The 20,370-nt window shown below is 40.3% G+C and overlaps 2 protein-coding genes across 6 annotated transcripts; one reads left to right on the top strand and one right to left on the bottom strand.

Annotated features, from left to right (window-relative positions):
* Positions 1-1,238: 1,238 nt before the first annotated feature.
* On the top strand, positions 1,239-10,247 carry LOC122831211 (ribonuclease P protein subunit p38-like). Of its 4 annotated transcripts, none has more exons than XM_044117239.1 (2): positions 1,239-1,416; positions 9,122-10,243. In XM_044117239.1, exon 2 carries the CDS (start codon positions 9,129-9,131, stop codon positions 9,987-9,989), a length of 861 nt encoding a protein of 286 aa, XP_043973174.1. In that variant the 5' UTR covers positions 1,239-1,416; positions 9,122-9,128; the 3' UTR covers positions 9,990-10,243. The 4 variants fall into 4 exon arrangements, with proteins under 4 accessions (XP_043973174.1, XP_043973173.1, XP_043973172.1 ...); XM_044117238.1 differs by lacking the exon at positions 1,239-1,416 and adding an exon at positions 7,929-8,238; XM_044117237.1 differs by lacking the exon at positions 1,239-1,416 and adding an exon at positions 7,930-8,258 and having other exon boundaries at positions 9,122-10,247.
* Positions 10,248-10,903: 656 nt separating this feature from the next.
* Positions 10,904-20,331, bottom strand: nmt2 (N-myristoyltransferase 2). 2 transcript variants are annotated; one of them, XR_006370656.1, is made up of 14 exons: positions 20,257-20,331; positions 18,759-18,917; positions 18,235-18,355; positions 17,448-17,589; positions 16,904-17,022; positions 16,729-16,820; positions 15,398-15,514; positions 15,147-15,317; positions 14,936-15,044; positions 14,683-14,853; positions 14,439-14,606; positions 13,588-13,725; positions 12,866-13,052; positions 10,904-11,366 (listed from the first exon to the last, which is right to left on the bottom strand). XR_006370656.1 is itself a non-coding variant. In XM_044117230.1 (13 exons), exons 2-13 carry the CDS (start codon positions 18,869-18,871, stop codon positions 13,032-13,034), a joined length of 1,482 nt encoding a protein of 493 aa, XP_043973165.1. In that variant the 5' UTR covers positions 18,872-18,917; positions 20,257-20,331; the 3' UTR covers positions 11,632-13,031. The 2 variants fall into 2 exon arrangements, 1 of the variants encoding a protein (XP_043973165.1); XM_044117230.1 differs by lacking the exon at positions 10,904-11,366 and having other exon boundaries at positions 11,632-13,052.
* Between the last annotated feature and the right edge of the window lie 39 nt (positions 20,332-20,370).

The raw sequence follows: 20,370 nt of genomic DNA, 5'->3' as shown, positions 1-20,370 counted from the left end.
CCTCGCCAGTGGCTGGTGGCTGCTGTTTGTGTCCAGGTCTTGCCAGTTTCTGGTAGCTGGTGTCAGAGCCTTGGCCTCGCCCGTGGCCAGTGGCTGCTTTTGGTGTCCGGGCATCACCAGTTTCCCGTAGCTGTTGTCGGAGCCTTGGCCTCGCCAGTGGCTAGTAGCTGGTGTTGGAGCCTGGACCTCGCCAGTGGCTGGTGGCTGCTGTTGGTGTCCAGGTCTTGCCAGTTTCTGGTCGCTGGTGTCAGAGCCTTGGCTTTGCCAGTGGCTAGTGGCTGCTGTTGGTGTCTGGGCATCACCATTTTCCGGGAGCTGGTGTCGGAGCCTTGGCCTCGCCAGTGGCTAGTAGCTGGTGTTGGAGCCTGGACCTCGCCAGTGGCTGGTGGCTGCTGTTGGTGTCCAGGTCTTGCCAGTTTCTGGTCGCTGGTGTCAGAGCCTTGGCCTCGCCCGTGGCCAGTGGCTGCTGTTGGTGTCCGGGCATCACTAGTTTCTGGTAGCTTTTGTCAGAGCCTTGGCCTCGCCAGTTTCTAGTAGCTGGTGTAAGAGCCTTGGCCTCGCCAGTGGCTGGTAGCCGGTGTTGGAGCCTTGGCCTCGCCAGTGGCTGGTTGCCGGTGTTGGAGCCTTGGCCTCGCCAGTGGCTGGAAGCTGGTGTTGGAGCCTGGACATCGCCAGCGGCCAGTGGCTGCTGTTGGTGTCCAGGTCTCGCCAGTTTCCGGTAGCTGATGTCGGAGCCTTGGCCTCGCCAGTGGCTGGTAGCTGGTGTTGGAGCCTGGACCTCGACAGTGGCTGGTGGCTGCTGTTGGTGTCCAGGTCTTGCCAGTTTCCGGTAGCTGGTGTCGGAGCCTTGGTCTCGCCAGTGGCTGGAAGCTGGTGTTGGAGCCTGGACATCGCCAGCGGCCAGTGGCTGCTGTTGGTGTCCAGGTCTCGCCAGTTTCCAGTAGCTGGTGTCAGAGCCTTGGCCTCGCCAGTGGGTGGTAGCTGGTGTCATAACTGTGTTTTTCTTGTTTCATAGATTCATTTACAGCTTTGCTTTAATGTGTGTCTTTGTGTGTGTGTTTTTTATATTTTTGCCCTCTTGAAGCCAGTCAGCCTCAGCAGATGGCTGTTCATCCTGAGCCTGGTTCTGCTGGAGGTTTCTTCCTTTTAAAGGGAGTTATCCTCTCCACTGTTGCCTTGTGCTTGCTCAGGATGGGGGATCCCTTGGATTAAACATCCATCGCGATCGGCTGGTGACCCCTCCGCAGAATCGCCACCTTAACGTGGTGGAGGGGTTTGAGTATCCCTATGAACCAGATGGAGAATTTGTCTTGAGGATCAGCCTTTAGTGAGGTTTCCCAGGACAGATTGCCATTGGAGAGGGATCAGACTAAGAGCGATTCAAGATTTTCAGTGAAGGACGACCAAAGGAATCAGGCATTTAGGAAATGGACAGGATATTATATTTCTTTCTTTAATTTCATTTAGATTTTTCTTGCAGTTCCTCACTTAGATATTTTGCCTGTATGGAGAGCCATGTGTGTGTGTTTGAACTTGGCAGTTTAGAAAAACCTGGTAAGTTTGATAAAATTGCAGGTTATCTATCAAGATCCTGATAGGTTTGCAGTGTAGATAAAGCCTTCAGTGCGCCGAAGGCTTTGATAGGTTCAAACACCTATCAAAGACAAAATTAATTAAACACAAGAAAGACAAGAGAGATGGATTCTTTGTACTCGCGAGGAGAACAGACAGAGATGTGCTTTCAGTTACAATCTCCTACTGCTCTGAAATCACATATGCCTGCTCCTCTCTTTTATTGCATTTAGGATCCCTATCACATTGGGCGCTGCAACTCTCAAAGGGCGGGGAAAACAAATCATCACATAGTTGCAGCGCTAATGACAATCACTATCTAGACACATGTTATCTACACACTAGATTCTTCTGTTCCAGGCACGGCGTCGAGCAGACAAGTTGTATGTCTTCACGGTGATGGCTTTGTTGCTATCTAATAGGTCAAGGAGAGCAGAGTTTCCGGCCGGGCCGCAAACTCTGCTGGAAGCGGTTGTCACTGCTTTCTCTCAGGAAGGCCTCAGGAAGGAATCAAAGTTATTCAATACACAGAAACATTCTTTGTACTAAAATTAAAATGAAGTAAAAGCATATAAGTAAAGCATTATAAAGATATAACTATAAGACTACATGAACAACAAATAATTTGATAATACCAATAATACAATTTACCCAACATTTCCCCCCTGTTTATCACATATTTGTTCCACTTCAAACAATTTTCAGCTGGGAGTTTATTTTTTGGAATGCAAATATTCTTACACTCAAGGGTCACACCCAGTCCAAAGGCCAGGTTCTGGATACCTGTCAGGAGAATCCTCATCAGAGTATTCTTTGTCAGTTTCAGAATCTTTGGCTAATAAAGGATACATCTGTGCCATCCGGGGTCCTCCATGGGCGAAATCGCTGTGGTAATGAGACAGTTAAACAGAGAACGCAGGCAAGGAATAAAACAACATCCACACAAGGTTAAAATTGCAGCAAAGACTGCAACTGATACCAAGGCAGAGGACACAAGGTTTCGGTACTTCCCAAAAGCATCCATCCATGCGTCCCACATGGAAGTATCCACTCCAGAGAGTTCCTTCATTTTGCCATTCAGGGTACAGAGCCCTGCAATGGCTTTCTTCAAGCTCCCATCAACCGCTGTGTTGTTTGGCAAAAAGGGTGCAGCAGCTTTTCACCGAAAACTGTGCATACCCCTCCTTTCTCGGCCAACAGCATGTCAAGAGCGATGCGGTTCTGAAAAGACATCAGTGAGGTAGCAGCCAGCTGTTCATGGACTGCCTCGAAACCATCCTGTGTCCTGTTGCCCAGCCTTTGTACGTTGTAATGGATGTAATTAATTCTGTCTACGTTCTTGTTTACCGTGTACCACCAACAAATTGTAGATTCAAAGCCAGCCGCAACCTGGTCGACTAGTCGATATTCATCAGGTCCTCCATGAGGGACACCGATGGCATCGATGTATGTAGGTTCAGCATCTGTATTTTTCCATGTCACTTCACGTTTCTGTATGTGATGCCACTGTTGAGGTAAAACACTAGACAAAGTGTTAATTAGGTCTTTAGCAGATATAGGATAGACAGATACAGGTAATAACAGAGAAACTAATGCACAAAATCCTGTTACCTTTCGAGGTAATCTATCAAAAAGTCTGTCATCACCACAACACCACCAAACATCTGCACGAGAAACAGGGTTAAAATCATTGTTTACAGTGATTACAGCAGTACACATAGTTTCAGACAGATTTCCCAATCTTTTCCCGTCCCTGTTATATTTACACATGTGAAGTTAGCTGGAGCTATTTTCTTAGAAAATAAAGGTTTCTTGTCATCTGCTGCAGTAAGGGGAAATATAGAATCATAAGTCACACAGGTGCTATAGGATTAGTTTTAGTCATTACCTCTAATAAACATTGTGATGTTTGCTGGAGTCACACAAAGTAGAGGCCTTGGTTCCATACAGACTACACAATCTTTTTTAGTCATTTTGCAGCTTGTTCTACCATTAACAACCAGTTATTATAACAACCCAGGAGACTGAAACAATAGTAGTAGAACGAGGTGGAATACACACTTGAATCCCTACTCTCATTCCATGAGTAGGGCTACAAGAGTTCTTCCTTGCATAAAGTTTCTCCACATGAAAACACAGCAAAAACCCAAAAACAATAAAAACAAAACAATACATTTATTTATCATTTTGCTAAATTTGCAAACTTGTTCTGCTCCTAAAGACACTACAGGGTTGTGGACAATCTTCACCAGTTTCAGACGGCTAAACCTCTATTTAGTTTAGTCCCCTGTTTACCTGGGCTTTGCCCTGCAGGTCGGTGAGCGTCCCAAGCTTGTCTTCTTCTTTTTTTTTTTTTTTTCTTTTAGCTACTTTTGAAATGAAATGACCTTTTTGCAATGTATTAAATGTACCCTTTTTTAAATTTTTATTAATTAGGGTTGTGTTTAGTGCAAATTAAACAGGCTCTACAAATTTTTTTTTTTTTTTTTTAATAAGAAGTAAATCCATAAGTAGTGTAACGTTGATGTATCTGTCCTACCATCCCCCCTGTTGAGACATGCAAAACGCCATGGCTCAATATTGCAGCCCACTTATATATGTTTTTTGGTAGGATAGGTTTGTTTGCAGGTCACTTATAGATTTTATCTTCTATTTTTGCTCCACTTTTTATCCAAAAATCTTTTTCATTTTTAGGACTTAATTGTTGCATGTCTTTTAGGATCTTTTTTTTCATAAGTTTGATTTTTTCCATATGTAAGACGTTTATTTGTCCCTCCTCTGCCTTTCTTTTTTTTTTTTTTTTTTTTTTTTTTCCATCTTGTCAGCGAAGGCATTCCCTAGAGACACTTTATCTTTCCCTGTGGTGTGTGCGGCACATTTACAAATTGCTAGTTGTTTTGGTAGCTGCACAGCTTGTAGTAAATCTTCTAATAGTTCTGCATGAGTTACTGGTTTTCCTGTAGAAGTTATCATACCTCTATTTTTCCAGTACTGTGCAAACGTGTGGACTGTTGCAAAACGCATTTTGACTATCGGTGTAAATCGTCACTTCTTTATCTTTCTTTGAGGAACCATCAACAAAAAGTATTTCACCTTGATCTAATGGTAGATCTTTTAAATAATTTCTACTCTTTGCTGTTTGTTCTGCCATTTCCTGACAATCATGCTTTGTACCATCATCTGGAAGAGGTAACAAGTTGCAGGATTTAAAACTGTGCATCTTTCAATAGTCAGATGAGGTTGAGATAAAAGTGTGGACATACATGAAAGATGCTTAGCAGGTGATAAGAAAGTCATATTTGTCTGCAATAATATTGCTGAAACTGCATGTGGTACTTTTAATGTTAATGGATGAAACAGTACAATAGGAGCACTAACTTCTACTGCCATAGAAGCAGCAATCACAGCTCTCACACAGTGAGGCAAGGCGCACGCCACACTATCAAGCTTGGAAGAGAAATATGCTATCGGTCTCATTTTATCACCATGTTGTTGAACTAGTACCGAGGTCATAAAATGACCTTTATAATCCACCATCTGGACAAAAGGTTTTGTATAGTCCGGTAAAGCAAGCGCAGCACTTGACACGAGGGCCTGCTTTATTTCACATAATGCTTTTTCTGCTTCCTCTGTCCATTCCAAAGAGGAAGACATTTTCAGATCTTTTTCATACATTAGTTTGTTTAAAGGAGCCACAATTTCTGCATAATTAGGCACCCATTTCCGACAATAGTTAGTTAACCCCAGAAAAGACATCATCTGTTTTTTTGTTCGTGGTTTAGGTGTTTGGAGAATTGTTGTTTTTCTATCCTCCATTATGGTCCGCCCTCCTGCACTTAAATTATGACCCAAATATTTTACTTGTTCTTTACACAGTTGGAGTTTATCTTTATTGACCTTATGACCTTCCTCAGCTAGATGTTTTAGAAGTGCTATAATTACTGGTTTTATACCCTCCTGTGCATCTGGTTTTAAAGGGTATTGCTTGACTTTTTGGTCTAAACTCTGTTTTGGGTCTAATTTGCACTGGTAAGGCTCCCTTTACAAGACCCACGTCCGTGGGCCCCTTTTGACCATAGTTTATCAGGAACGTCCTTTAAGAGAACTTCCTCTTCTTCTGTAAGTAGCATTTGTCAGTGTTGTTTGGGGTGCAAATGTTGCCCGTTTTGCACCCTGCTGTCCAGAACAATGCTTTTCTAGTTAACCCAGTGGAAGCACTAGTTTCTATGTTTGAGGAAGTAGCCACCCAATCGGTAGCTGCTTCTCCTTCCTCAACAAGATTACCTAATTGCTTCCACTGTTCACCTTTTTGTTTAAACAGAGACACGTGCGGGGAGGTCCACGTTCTGTCTAAAGATTTTAATTCATCAGGGAGAGCGACAGCTGCAACGGCGGTGTGTTTTGTGTCCGAGTATAGATAAGTCACTGTGATCTTAGCTGGAGTGACCTTGTTGAGTCTGTCTTAGTAGTTCTTATCAGACCCAGGCACATTCTTGTACCAAAGAGTTACGTGTCCCCAGGAATGTTTTTTCTACATGTTGTTCTGCATGCACCAGTGTCGCAAAGGAAATCTACAGGTCTACTATTTATGAAAAGAGTTATTTTCTGGTCTTACACTGTCCATAGATAATAAATCCTGAAGATTTAATTGGACCTCTTCTTCTCTTTTTAATGCTAATTCTAACCAAAATTTAACATCATCATACCCTTCTTTGCACATTTTCTTTGGGTTTGACTTTGTTTTTTTTTAATTTTTTTTAAATAAAATTTGGTCCAGTTTTTCCGACTCCTAGGGAATCCTATAAACTGGAGATCTGTTCAGTAGGCCAGCAATTAAAAATACCTGTAGTGGTAACCTCCACTTCTACTCTTTCGAGTGGGAGGTTCTTTGCCTCTGCATCCAAGACAGGTTTGCTGGTTACAATCCTACTGTTTTATATGAGATAAAACACCAAGTGGTATTTATACCTCCAATCACACTCACAGTCACACTTTCCACGGAATTTAAGCGCCTGTTTCTCGCAGGACTCCGCCATCCTTTTTCCACGGAACTTAAGCGTTTATTTCTCGCAGGACTCCGCCGTCCTTTTTCCAATTATAATTTAGTGAGAACTCAATTTAACGTTATTTTTAATTGTTAATTTTATGTTGAATCGTGTTTTTACAAATAAAATTTGATTTATTGAGTAATTTTATTTCTCTGAAATGTATTATCCAAATAAAATTTGATAGATCAATTTTATTTATTATTATTTATTACCTAATGGATTAATTTTTTGTTTACAACAGGACCGCACCAGGCTCCGTCCACCTATTTCCACGAAATTTTGCGCAAGGACTTCGTTCGTCCTTCACGGATTTTGTGCACTATCTTTTACCTGTTAGGGTCTAGAATTCACAGGGTTTTCTTATTCGCGCAATGACCCCCAGTCATTCGCCACACTTTTTCTATTCGCGCAATGACCCCCAGTCATTCGCCACACTTTTTAACCAAGAATCCACTCACCCTCCGTCTTTCCCTCGGAGTCTTCAACCTTCAGATCCCAGCAGGCAGGCCGAGCGCCAGCCCTTGAACAGGTTCTCATAAGTTTCCACTAGGAAACCTGCCGTGCGCACGGTCTTTACTGGGGTCCACCATACCTGCTGGAATCCTTCCGGTATATTGACCTCCGGCTCTCGAAGGACCAAGTTAATGTCAGGTTCAAACACCTATCAAAGACAAAATTAATTAAACACAAGAAAGACAAGAGAGATGGATTCTTTGTACTCGCGAGGAGAACAGACAGAGATGTGCTTTCAGTTACAATCTCCTACTGCTCTGAAATCACATATGCCTGCTCCTCTCTTTTATTGCATTTAGGATCCCTATCACATTGGGCGCTGCAACTCTCAAAGGGCGGGGAAAACAAATCATCACATAGTTGCAGCGCTAATGACAATCACTATCTAGACACATGTTATCTACACACTAGATTCTTCTGTTCCAGGCACGGCGTCGAGCAGACAAGTTGTATGTCTTCACGGTGATGGCTTTGTTGCTATCTAATAGGTCAAGGAGAGCAGAGTTTCCGGCCGGGCCGCAAACTCTGCTGGAAGCGGTTGTCACTGCTTTCTCTCAGGAAGGCCTCAGGAAGGAATCAAAGTTATTCAATACACAGAAACATTCTTTGTACTAAAATTAAAATGAAGTAAAAGCATATAAGTAAAGCATTATAAAGATATAACTATAAGACTACATGAACAACAAATAATTTGATAATACCAATAATACAATTTACCCAACAGTTTTATCTGCAATTCTCAAGTTATTGCACTGCTCTGCTATGCATTGCTATGGCAGAAAATAACTCAGAAAATAAGTAGCTAAAATAATTATTTTATGAAAAAGGGTAATATTAGTGCATCCCCCCTTCTCCCACCAAACATGAATCCTGCAAGCAACAAAAATAATTGCTGCTCCAGTTTATTTGATTTGGTGTATAAAACCCTGACAATAATGCTCCAGAGTTTTGTCTGCTCGTCTTATCAGTAATTGTCATGCTACCTCCTTAACGGTAGTGGGCGCTGTTTCTGAATGGAAACTTTTAAACTCTAACAAGATGGCAGCGCCCTGTTAGCCCCGTGCAGAACTGAAGACACGAATCGACATAAAAAAATAAAGATAAAGTAAGCGTGACGGCATAAATGTAGGTATGTTTAAAACACTGAAGTGCTTCTTTTATGTGTTTTATATCGTTAACGTGTGAAAGGACAGCGAAAGGTAACGTTAGTTAATTTAAATCATAAATATGTCAATATGAACCCATTTTAAAATTGTCTCAGAATTACAGCTTCTGAAACCTGCTGTAACAAATCCGAACAAAGACAGTAGGACATTTTTATAACAATAAATTGTATATATTGTTTCTACAAGGAAGTGACGTTTAATACCGAATTGTTTAGCAATAATGTTATATTAAATAACTGATGGTTTTCTCAATAACAGCTGTCTGACACTGAAGCCTGCAGTTACAAAACCCAAGGAAGGAAAATTAAGCTTTTTTTTTATATCGATAATCTGGATTTTATTTTGTTCTTTTCAGGCATGTGGCATTTAAGTTGACGTTTCAGAGAACTATTTATCCGAGTCAGTTCACAGAAACAGAAAAAATCTAGACTCTTGTATATATGTTCTCGCCGTCTGGATGACTGTCAGATTTATTTATCTAGCTAGTCAAACTGTCTTGATTCCCTCAATGCATAGATGGCCATAAACTTTATAATTTTTAATGACTGCTGGTGCAAAAGAAGCCTCATTATGAAACTGGAGAAGCTTATTCATCAAATTTGTGTTACTGTCATTAGAACAGAGAAAATTATACAGGTTGAGGAAAGGATGGATTAATTTAATTTGGAGCAAATCAGCAATGGTTTAAAAATAAAACAAAAAATATACTTAGGAATCCAGAGACAGCCTCAAAGACATTACATAAAGATCATAGTGAGGAATGTTGCTGGAAATACAGAAAAGCTTCTGTGTTAAGTTGATTTTTGTTGTTTTTTGATCTAGATAAGCAATGACATCTTCAGCAAAACCATCTAAGAAAGATCTCAAAAAGCACATCCAAAGTAAGGCCTCCTTCACATCACCCTTCAGTGCAAAATGGAGCCCACTTTTACCGAAAGACACGGATTTTATCCTGAGAACTTTAAAGGACAAAATAATTGCCACAGGCCTGAAGAAGGAAGAGGTGAAAATGCCTCACCAGTGGAGGAAAAAGAAGGAGAATAAACCAGATGCTGCTGTGGAACCTGTTCCCCAGGCGAGTGAGGAGGCCCAGGGGCCCAACCCGACCAGAAACGGCTGGACAGATACGGCGGCCAGACGGCAGCTGGCCATCGGCATCAACGAGGTCACCAAGGCACTAGAGAGGAACCAGCTCCAGTTGCTGCTTGTTTGTAAGTCCGTCAGACCGCAGCTCATGACGAACCACCTGATCGCTCTGAGCGCAACAAGAGACGTGCCGGCCTGCCAGGTGCCCCGCCTGAGCGAGAGCGTGGCGGAGCACCTGGGGCTCCAAAGCCTCCTCGCTCTGGGATTCAGACGGTGTTCTTCTGAACACAAGGAGATGTTCAGAGACGTGGTGGATGCCATCAAACCCAGAGTGCCTTCCTTGGAAGTTGATTGGCTGACAGATGAAGCAGCTGCAGTGCCAGCTGAACTCACGGCTGACATGGAGGAGGAAGAGGAGGAAGAGGAGCAGATGAAGAAGGGGAAGGAGGAAGAAGGTGGAAGAAGAGCAGAAAAACGGAAACTGGAGATTGAATCTGAAATCACAGACTCTGCCTTATCCTGCTCTCTGCGGCCTCTGAAAGTAAAGAGAATTGTTCCAAACCCCGATAAGAAAAGAAAAACAAAACTGAAGAAACAGAAATGAAATATCTTCACCTGTTTCTTCTGTTGTTTTATTTTTTTCATATTGTTGGAACTTTGACAGCCATCAAAACAGCTTTAACTTTATCAGTTTTGATAAAAGTTTAGCTTTCAATTAATTGATCTAATCTTTTTAGTTTTGTGATAAAACATTATAGTTTTCAGTTGTATTGTTGCAGCATTTCTTCTTTCATGAACCTTGTTTATGATGCTTAAAAGTTGTTCTGCAAAGTCTAATAAAAATACAGTTCTGTTCAAGTTAAGAACGGCTGCATTGTGTTTTATTTCTAAAGTTTTCTTGCATGAGTTGAAATGTGTGTAATCTTAAAAATCTCAAAGGAGCATGTTGTGATCTTAGAGTTTATAAAAGTATGTTTATAAATACATATACATTTATTACATTTTGCCAATAATAAAGTGCTTAGTTATGCAATAGTCATTATTTAACCATAAATGTGCTGTTAGTACCAGATATCCACACGGTGTTTTTGATCTGTTAACCAAACGTTTCTATAAAAATCAAACTCACTTTATAATTAATTTATCACCAAGAGACTTTCATGTTTGTTTTGTACTATGTAGCTTTTAAAGCTGTAATAATGTGGCTCTAACACATAATGAACACATTGCAACTTAAATGCAACTCCCAGGCGTCAGAATGTGCCAATCTGCCAATACATGTTAACACCAGCTGATTAGTTTTGGATTTGTACCTCTTGTGATGTCATCAGTCCAAAATACACAGAGAGCAGAGTTAGCATGTTGGTTTTTCTTTACCTTTTGGAAAACATTTTGTTTATTACTTCAGACGAAATCAAAACTTCATTAGTGGAGGAAAAAAAAGAAACTCCTAACAGGAGGACATCTGTAAAATAAATCTCAGCAATGACAGAAAAAAGACGCTCCATCTCAGCCACGTTCCTTTTTAAAATGTAAGAGTTTATTCAATCAAATATCCATGCTGGTATAGCTGATGTGTTGAAACAGACTGGTATTCGCACTGGGTTTATGACTAAATGATGCTGGTACAGGTTCTTCAGCTTTTTCACAGTTTACAATGGTTCTAAACTAAAAACATTGTTCTTCAGTTTGACTGGATGTTAATTCAGACATACACTCATCGCCCGTCCTTGCAGATCTCCTAAAAAATAAACAAAACAAGGCGGTTGTCTCAGCCACTGAAGTTTGTGGCTGTAAACCATCAATGCTGGAGTCAACATGGGAGCAGAACCGACAGACAGTTCATCTGAGCCGCTGCAGGCAACACGAGGCACGCCGTCGATGCAGAAACTGGTTTTCAGAGTTAAATTAATGACTGGAGCATCTCCTTGTGAGTTGGACTCAGAGCTTTTACTGACAAGGGCTTTTTGTTCTGGCCGATCTTTATGGAATGTGAGAAAAACAAATTCAAAATGAGCAATTAAAAATAGAATAATAATTAAAAGAATCAAATAGAAAAAGCAGATGCTGCCTGTTTGTCCTACATTTTGCAGAGTCACAAACATGAAACCACCAAAAAGAACGTAAAACAAAAACAAAGACTCCACCTTAGAACAAGTGGTTGGTCAAAAGCTTTGCTCATTGAAGCACACAGGACTGCTAAATGCCCTCAAAAGGTTTGGGTAAAGGGAGAGCTGAAGTTGATGTTTTACATTAACAAATATCACACTAAAACAAAATGACCCACTTTCTATTTTAATGTCTGAAAGAAAAGAAAAAGGATTTCAGAAAGCCAAGAAAAATGTGTGATGGACTTACAGAAATTTATTAAATGTTTCCTCCGACTTCTTGATTAATTAAAGTTTGAATTTATAACCCAGGTTCAGATCATCCAGTAGTTGGCTTTAAATGTTTTGACATATAGATATCTATTGCACTTCTGAACCAGTGGCCACTTTATAGTAGCTTATCTGCACCAGAGAATTTCTCTGCCAAGTTTTTTTGCAGGTGGCAACGGCTAAACTAAAAACAGTCGACCGTGGTTGTTTGACTATTCCATTTTGAAGCATATTAGCCATTTTTCGGTTTAATTTGTACAAAAATCTCAATCAAAATGAAATATTTTACCGCTTAGAGCTGCTGCTAACTGGAAAGTGTAACAAAAGCAATAACGATGGAGAGCAACAGTAAATGCTACCACATGCGTGGGTTTAATGTTAAAATTACAAAATGTCAGATTTATAACGTAAAACAGTTCCCACCATTTGTCAATACCAAACGTTTAAGATCTTTATAAGCAAACCATTTGACTTGTTTGTAAAATTGTGCTTCATCGATGCTGTACATTCATCATTAAAAAGCCACCGACTTCTACACAACTTAAGAAGAAGAAGAAGAAGGTTTTAGATCAGCCCTCACAAACCTGCAACTCAAACTACAGGAATAAATGTGGTTTTGTTTTCAATGTAAACTACATGTTACAGTTCTTGTGTTGCCTTGTACGAGATTTCATTTGTTACATATAATTACTGAAGAAAAAGTGTTTCGGTAGGAGTCTGAAACACTTTTTCACAGTTTCTAATCCTACATAGGCCTAAAACAGCCACATGACTGACCACAGTGATATGAAAACAGAGGGAAACAATAAACGGCGCAGCGGCACGATGGCGGACTGGAGAGGATAAACACGTAAAGAGGCGACAGCCTCGTTGATCATCATTTACATAGGTATATGAACAGGTATTTCATACCAGCCCCCTGCTGACAATGTCTGTAGAGAATGAAGAAATAGAAACAAAATTCACAATGCCAAGGCATCCTCTGGAACGTCCGAGCGTCGTGTTTTAGGAGCGGGAGCGCATGTCAACAGCACTGTAACTGTAAGGATATCTCAGGCATAGCATGACTTCACATTCAGGATGATGATTGAAGAGTTTTCACCTCCGGGTGGACCGCAGGAGTTCTTAATGAGACCACCGCCCGGTCACGAGGTTGGCTGACTTGTGGAAGATGTCACTGTTGAGCTCGGGCGACCCGCAGGTCCAAGTGAGGAGAGTCCAGAAGTTAACGACGCCTGTTCGTGTCGTAGCAGCGGTGAAACGAGCCGCTACTGCAGGACGAGACCGACCTGAAACACGAGCGTCAGCAGATTATTGGATGAGCTCTGACACTACATTTAATCACTTAACAAACAAACTAACCAACACTGGAAAGATCTGATGTCAATAAATACAATGGAACTCTTAATAAAGTTCACCTTAAAACTTTAATTGTTTTCAGAGATTCAATGCATCATCCTTGTGGAACAGTTCATATTAGTGCATCACTAGTTTTAGTTTCTGTGTTCAGTTTATAACATAAAATACCAAAGTTCACAATGAGTCTGAGTTAGCCAATCCTACAGGCGGCGGTCTGAAGGAAGCAAGAAACAAAGACAACGAAGGAAAATAAATCAGACAAGAAAATAAGATATGGAACACAACGAAAGAAGAAGCAGAAAAAGAGGAAGACGGAAGGAAAGAAGAACTGGCAAAGACGAAGGGAAGTGAGATAGGAAATCTGGCGAAAGAATAAATAAAAAGAACAACCAGGACATTTAGGCAGCGAGGGAGAGAATAGATCATGAAAGTACAAATATTAACCATTATTAAGATGCCGCTGACCTTATCAGGATCCATAGGGGGACATTTCCAATTGTAGAGGTAATACTGCAGATTTCCGTCTCCTATGCCGAACTTCAGCTTCTCCAGAAACACCTTATTCTCCATCAGATCCAAGGCATTGAAAACGTCAAAACCTTTCTGTCAAACACAGACAACAAACACCGAGATGACGAGTCACCTTCTTAGGTTTCTACATTTAATTGTAAACAGTTCAGATATGTACATACACCGTTTAAAAAGAGACATCACATTTTGTCCCTCAGTCTGTCAATAAATCAAACTAAACATTCCCTGTTTTTTATTTGCTAAATACAAGATTTTTACCTTTGTCCAGATTAAATATCTCAATTTTACTGAGGGCCTGACATGCTGCTTTTATGAGCAATAAAAAAAAACAACAAAAAAAACAGGTGAGATTTTATTATCACTGTCATCGAATAATTTTCTATTTGTAGTGTCATTTTAAAATGATAATATTTAATGACAGAATTTCCTTCTCCGTTTGCTTCAGTTTTACCAAGCCGCCAACAAACCTGACTAAGTTTTATTTTGGGGTCAAAATTTGAGCAAAATCTTGCGGAAGGAAAACCCAAGTTATACCAGATATAAAGAAAATGTATGTAAATATACTAAATTTGAAGAAAAGGATCTAAACACTCTCAGAAAATATTCTCTCTCTTTCTTTACTCAGATATGCAACAAAAAAAGGATTAATTTGGTAACAATAAATGATCAAAACCACAAACAGTTTAATGTCAGACAGTGATGAAAACTATGCTTAAGTGTTTTTGTGCAACATGTATAAATATCTGTCATTAACTGTGTTTTTTTGGTAGGAAGTAGATTGTTACCATTTTTGCCAGGATCAGCGCATCATTCATTAAGTCCAGTAGTGGCGTTACAGTATGAACACTGTAGAATGAGTAAGCTGCCTTCAGGCTCCTATGTAGAGGATGATGCATCACAGTTGAGGGTAAAGTGTAGAAACTAGTGAAGTCTGTCAGTACGCCACCTGCAGTCTGAAAGGGAGAAAAGCACGTCTTTTCATAAGAACAGCAACAAAAAGAGTTGAGGACAGGAAGTAGACGTACAGACCTCTACAACATAAGTGTCAATTATGTTTTCCTGTGGCAGGAACCAGTGAGCAACTTCTTCTTCTGCCATGGACGGTGCGAGGTGGAAACGTCTCAGGTATTTCTGCAACAGCTCAGTGACCTGGTGGAGGTCACGTCTCTCCATCAGCCGCAGGCCTCGAGTCTTAGTGCTCTTCATGCAACAAAGGAGCAAAAACGTTTGTTTTATTTCCTCTTGCTAGAAGGAAAAAAGTGAGGTAAGTGTAACCATTTACATCTGGTAGCCTGTAGAGCTTCATGGTTCTTTGCAACGTCATGTTTCTGCTAAGATGGGAAAATTTCACTTCCACGAGTTTCCTCGGGTTCAACGAACGATGCCAGTACCTGACGGGGGGGAAAAAAACAACAAAAAAAACAGAGTAACAAAATGGGAAGATGCCGTGCCGCCATGTTCTCATGTTCTACATGCAGTACGGTTCATCATACCTGCATGTAGACACGGGTTTAGGGAGCACAACTCCGGCTGTATACACCGCCTGGAATATTCCCTCCAGGTTCACCCTCCGTGTTATCTCTCGGATCAGCACAGGAGCAACACGCTTGGAACGCAGCTTCTTATGAACACATAGGAAGTTGATTTCTACCATCTTCTTTGTCCTGCAGCAACAAGGAAAAACCAGGATGGAATCACTGCCTGAGTTGCTGCAGAACCTTTAGACCCGGTTAGCTGAGCTCACGTGTCATAGACGCGTATGTCTGCAGGGATGGCACTGATGAATCCAACGAGCTTCTTATTCGAGGACACTCGTACTCCACAGTGCCACTGCGGTAACCAACCAGGCGGACGCAGAGCCCTGAGGGACAGCGACATTTTCAGCAAGTGGATAATAAAGTGAAAGTCAAAGGGCTGGTGAGGAGTTTACACTGACTCGTCACGAAAATTTAATTTGGAGCTTTTAAGGATTCACTTGAACTTTTTTTTATCGTTTCAGCATGGAGCAATTACGCAGCAGAAAGCTTCAGTGATTACCGTGCATTTTATCTCAACCATACAGGCTCAAAAATATGCCAAACCCTATAATCCGTCTTTTTGTTGTCGGCACGATTTCGCTCAGTCGCTTTGGTACATTTCTCAGAAAAGAAGTAACTTTTTGGCCATGACGTCGAGCATCGTTCTTGGAGGATTCAAGGTGAAGCTTTAAAACCCAAGAACAGTTATCCAGCTGACAGGCACGGTGGGGGTAGCATCATACTGAGGGTTTGACTGTTTCACAGCAAGTTGTTAATATTTCTGGACGATAAATTGTCCCAGAAGTTATTGAGGAAAGCAATAGTGTTGTTTTGAGACCATTTTCAAGAAATATGTTAATTGTATAATAACACAAGTAGAAAAATATCAATAAATTTTTATTCCTAACCAACAATTTTCACTGGAAGACATTTTATATATTCTAAACAAATAAAACAACTGAAACAAAGTGAATGGACATGAAAGTCTCTATAAACAAAATTATTCCTGAAACGTTGAGACCAATGTATCAGACTGAATTTGTCTGAATTTTTTCATCTGAACAAGAGAGAGAGAGGCATGAGAAAAACAATCGTGCAAATGAAAATCACACAGAATCGGTTTTGTAGCACTTAAGGCAAACTAATAACAATAAAGCATATTTCTATTCTAACATTAAGCTTCTGAAATGGCCCTGATCTCAACCCATATTGAAAATTTGTCGTTTGATCTTAAAAGCTGGATCTGCGCCAGCGAGCCGGTCAATTATAGTCAAGTACACCAACTCTGTCAATAATGACGGTTAAATAGCCACACAAAAATATAACAGAACCTTGTTGATGTCTACAAAAAGGATGTGGCGTCTCTGCAACTTACTAAAAGAGAGTTAGTGAGTTAGTCATTTTCACACCAAGTTCTATTTAAAATTACTTAAAGTTTGTCCTACCCTAAAATTACATACTGGTTCAAATGAAACCAAAGCAGACATAATATCATGATATTCATTGAGTGTATGTAAACTTCTCACTAGCACTGTAAACAAACGCAGAAGGTACTTACCATTTGAGAAAGTTTGGTGAATAATCAAATCTGAACATGTTGTCATCATCCTCCACATAGTTTTCATTTAACAACGTGTACAACTCTTTCAACTACAACCAGAAAGACACCTTGAATTAGATCATTATTAGTGACCTCATTAGTTTCTTCTACCCAATGCAAGCATCCCACTTACTACATCTGCATTACTAAGATCCAAAGTGTCCCACATAAAGCCTTGAGGTAAAGAATATGGCTCCTGTCTGATGTTTTCTTTGTCAGCTTCAATTGGACCGTGGCTTGTCACGACTTCATCTACAAACATAGCACATCTCTCTCTCAGTGGTGAATTATTTTCCAAACAACACAAGAAGAAAGAGAACATTTTCTGTATTTTAAATTACAAAAAGGGGAAGAGTTTTTTTTTTTTTTTTAATAACACTGCAGAAGAGCTGAGAGGTTAAATCCTGCTTGTGTTGGTCCATAACATGAGCCCTGCTACAAAGACGGCCAAGAGTTGGGATGGAACCTGCTTAATATAATGACTCACAAAGGAAAAGCTTGGATGTGCAGTATAGCTAACACTCTTCTGCAGCACTGAGCAACTCAGGAGGATGGAAGAAAAGTCATTAGTTAGGAAATTAATGCCCTTCGTAAACAGTTGCTAAACAAAACAGCGTTTACTGCAGCACAGTGGCCATTGATTGTACTTTTATTGGCTGATTTTATTTGAAACTTACTTAACTTTGGGACAGGCTGGGTGTCCCAGAACTGGTATTTGTGCTTGGTTGCCTCGTCGATACTCTTTGCTGGACCCTGGCAGGACAGCAGTTCCATGGCTCTTTGGATGTCCTGGAGCTTTTGAATGGGCAAGCCAGGGTTCTGAAAGCATAAAAAAATGACATATATGTAAGTCTTTGAGCTGCTTTGGTCATGTAATTTGTTTCCTGCAGAATGTGCAATGGTTTGACTGCTTTTATTAAGCTAATTTGGCTTTCTGGATTCAAGCCTAATTTACAGAATAAGTAGGAGTTGAGTAAGCTTGGTGCCGATTATTATTGCAAACAAATGTATAACCTGACGTTATAGCTTATCTGTAATGCATTACAGAAGTATTTATACCTTGAAATTTGTCACATTTCTCCACTTTACAACTGCATACTTCAAAGTAGTGTACCAGTAAAGATCAGGGCAAGTAATTTGCTTCATGTGTTATATAATTAAAACAAGTAAAGTACCATACAATAAAAAAAAAACAAAAAACATTGTTCAATACATCACAAAATGGAAAGAATACACCACAACCTAAACTGATAGAAAGGATGAGGAGAGAAATATGAAGCATCCAACTTCATATTTCTGCTGAGATATTGCATTATATTATAACTTTACAATTTAAAAGACATTGACGTTTGTCATTATGAAGAGTCAAGTAAAAAAAAATATTCAAAAGGCATGAAATGTTTTTTTCTTTTTTCACAGCACTAATATGGTGCAGTTCTCCGGCTCCACTGTCATCATTCTCACCTTGATTTCCTGAGAGTCAGAAGCAGAGTCAGATTTGGCTCCAGAGCCCGAGCTGGGCTTTTCTTTTTTTCTCTTCTGCTTCTTCTTCTTCCGCTTAGCCCCCATGTCTCCCCCTGGACTGCTACACAGATACACACACACAGAGGACAAAAATGACTAACTGACTCTGCTGGACACCCCCCGCCCCCCGCACACACACATACAAAGCTAACCTCAGCTACAGCAACCACTGACAGCTGAGCTACTTACTGTTAGCCGACTAACGGTTTGCTCTAATGGCTGTCAGGTCATACAGGCGGCTAAAATAACAGTAACTTCTACAAAAAAGGTCAAATATTCCAGCGATAAAAAACAAGTTAAACTAAAAAAAACTCTATAAACAATTGCCTGTTTGTCGCTTAGTTGTGTTTGTGTCAGCTAACATTGGCTAGCTAACTGCGCTAGCCTCACACATATAAACAGGCTGCTCGCAATAACGTTAGAGCATTTCTCCCCCCGCACCCGACGGGACAGGCCACCCTCACCCCTGCATATGCTCATTCTCCTCTTCGTTGTCTCCGTCTATCCCACACGTATCCTGGTCGTCCAGCTCCAGGCTCTGCTGGCTTGCCGCGGACTCACTGTCCTCCGCCATCATCAAGATGCTTAAAAAACTGCCGGCTAGCGGTTTTTTTAGAGGCTCACTGACAGGAGGCGAGAGATGGGAGAAAAAAAAATAAAAACAAAGAAAGTATCGGGAGGGAAATAGCACCCCCTGGAGGATAAGTGAGGTGGAACAGACATTTATCGTTTGGCAAAACTCCCAAATACACAGCGGCGGTTCATGACAAAATTTACCAGGGGGAATAGAGGTCAATGTTTTTTTGTTTGTATGTTTTAATGATAAATGATAACGAAAAAATGAAAAAGATAAACCAAACAATATTTCATTGTTTAATATAAGACAACACGTGATAATTCCTGATAATTAGCAAGTAAGCAGCTTGATACCAATGTTTTAAGCACTACAAAAAGCCTGCTGAACAATTGATACATGAAGAACTGGCTGTCTGTGGGCAAAATAAAAATAAATTATGGACAAGTCAACTCTTTTTGTCTTGTTCTGTCGTATGGAGAGATACTGAACCAAAATGATGAAATAGAGCTTGTGACCCTTTCTGAATTGTTATTATAACCTTTGAACTTTTTCACATGTCAGGGTTTCCCACAGTGTATTATAAGCCTTGGGGGACACCAGGCTTTACTTGTGCCCCCACCAGGCTTAGTATTGTTTATTTATTTTAGTTTTTTAATCATTGCCTTTTTTAAGACTTTATAATTGGTGTTGGTAGGTATTAATCCTCCAGTCTTCCAATAACACATAAGTATCAGTGATATTTTCAAATTGCTCATCAACTTTAAACATTTTAACTCAAAAACATGTCTGTCAGCTGGATGACTTATTAATTATGATGTGCAGCGTTTGTTTTACTTCAGCTGTTACGTAATGCATGTAGACCCAAAAAATACAATTTCTCTCTCATCTCAGCGAACGCCTTTGTCCATGTTTGATGTATCCCCTACATGGCTTGTGGTAAACCGTAAAAAGTTCTAATGCCACAAATAATTCCAGCTTGGTTGTTTATTCAGAATAACAGGCTTAAAATATAATGCAACCAATCGATTTACACCCTCAGTATTCTGTATTGCTGCTCCACCTGGAACTGGAGGTTGTTGTGGAACACTGTGAAAGAAAACCTCATTCATTACACCAACTCACAAATGATTTCGACAGAGCAGAGGTAAGAACACAACTAAACACACTCTGTAACCTGATTACTATGGGTGCATAAATCTTGGTTGGATTGATGATTTAATAGTCACACTCGGAAGCATCACAAAAGGACACTACAATGTTTTCAAAAATAATAATAATAAAAAAAAAACACACTGAAATAAACATTCATTCTCCAAAAACCAAAGGACAGGGTAGCTTCACGTACAATCACACTTAGCTTCATCTTTCCTGAAAAATCTACTTACTCTCAAGGAACTCTCAGGGAATTACTCTAAAGGCTTTGAGGATTGCAGCAGCTGGTAGACATTTTCTGAAAGTTCTGCAGTGTAGCTGTGGTAATATCTGCGTGCTGAGGAAAG

This window comes from Gambusia affinis, linkage group LG05 (assembly GCF_019740435.1).
Source record: "Gambusia affinis linkage group LG05, SWU_Gaff_1.0, whole genome shotgun sequence".
Lineage (NCBI taxonomy): Eukaryota > Metazoa > Chordata > Actinopteri > Cyprinodontiformes > Poeciliidae > Gambusia > Gambusia affinis.
The sequence above is the reverse complement of the archived record's forward strand: the minus strand, read 5'-3'. Positions and strand labels throughout refer to the sequence as shown.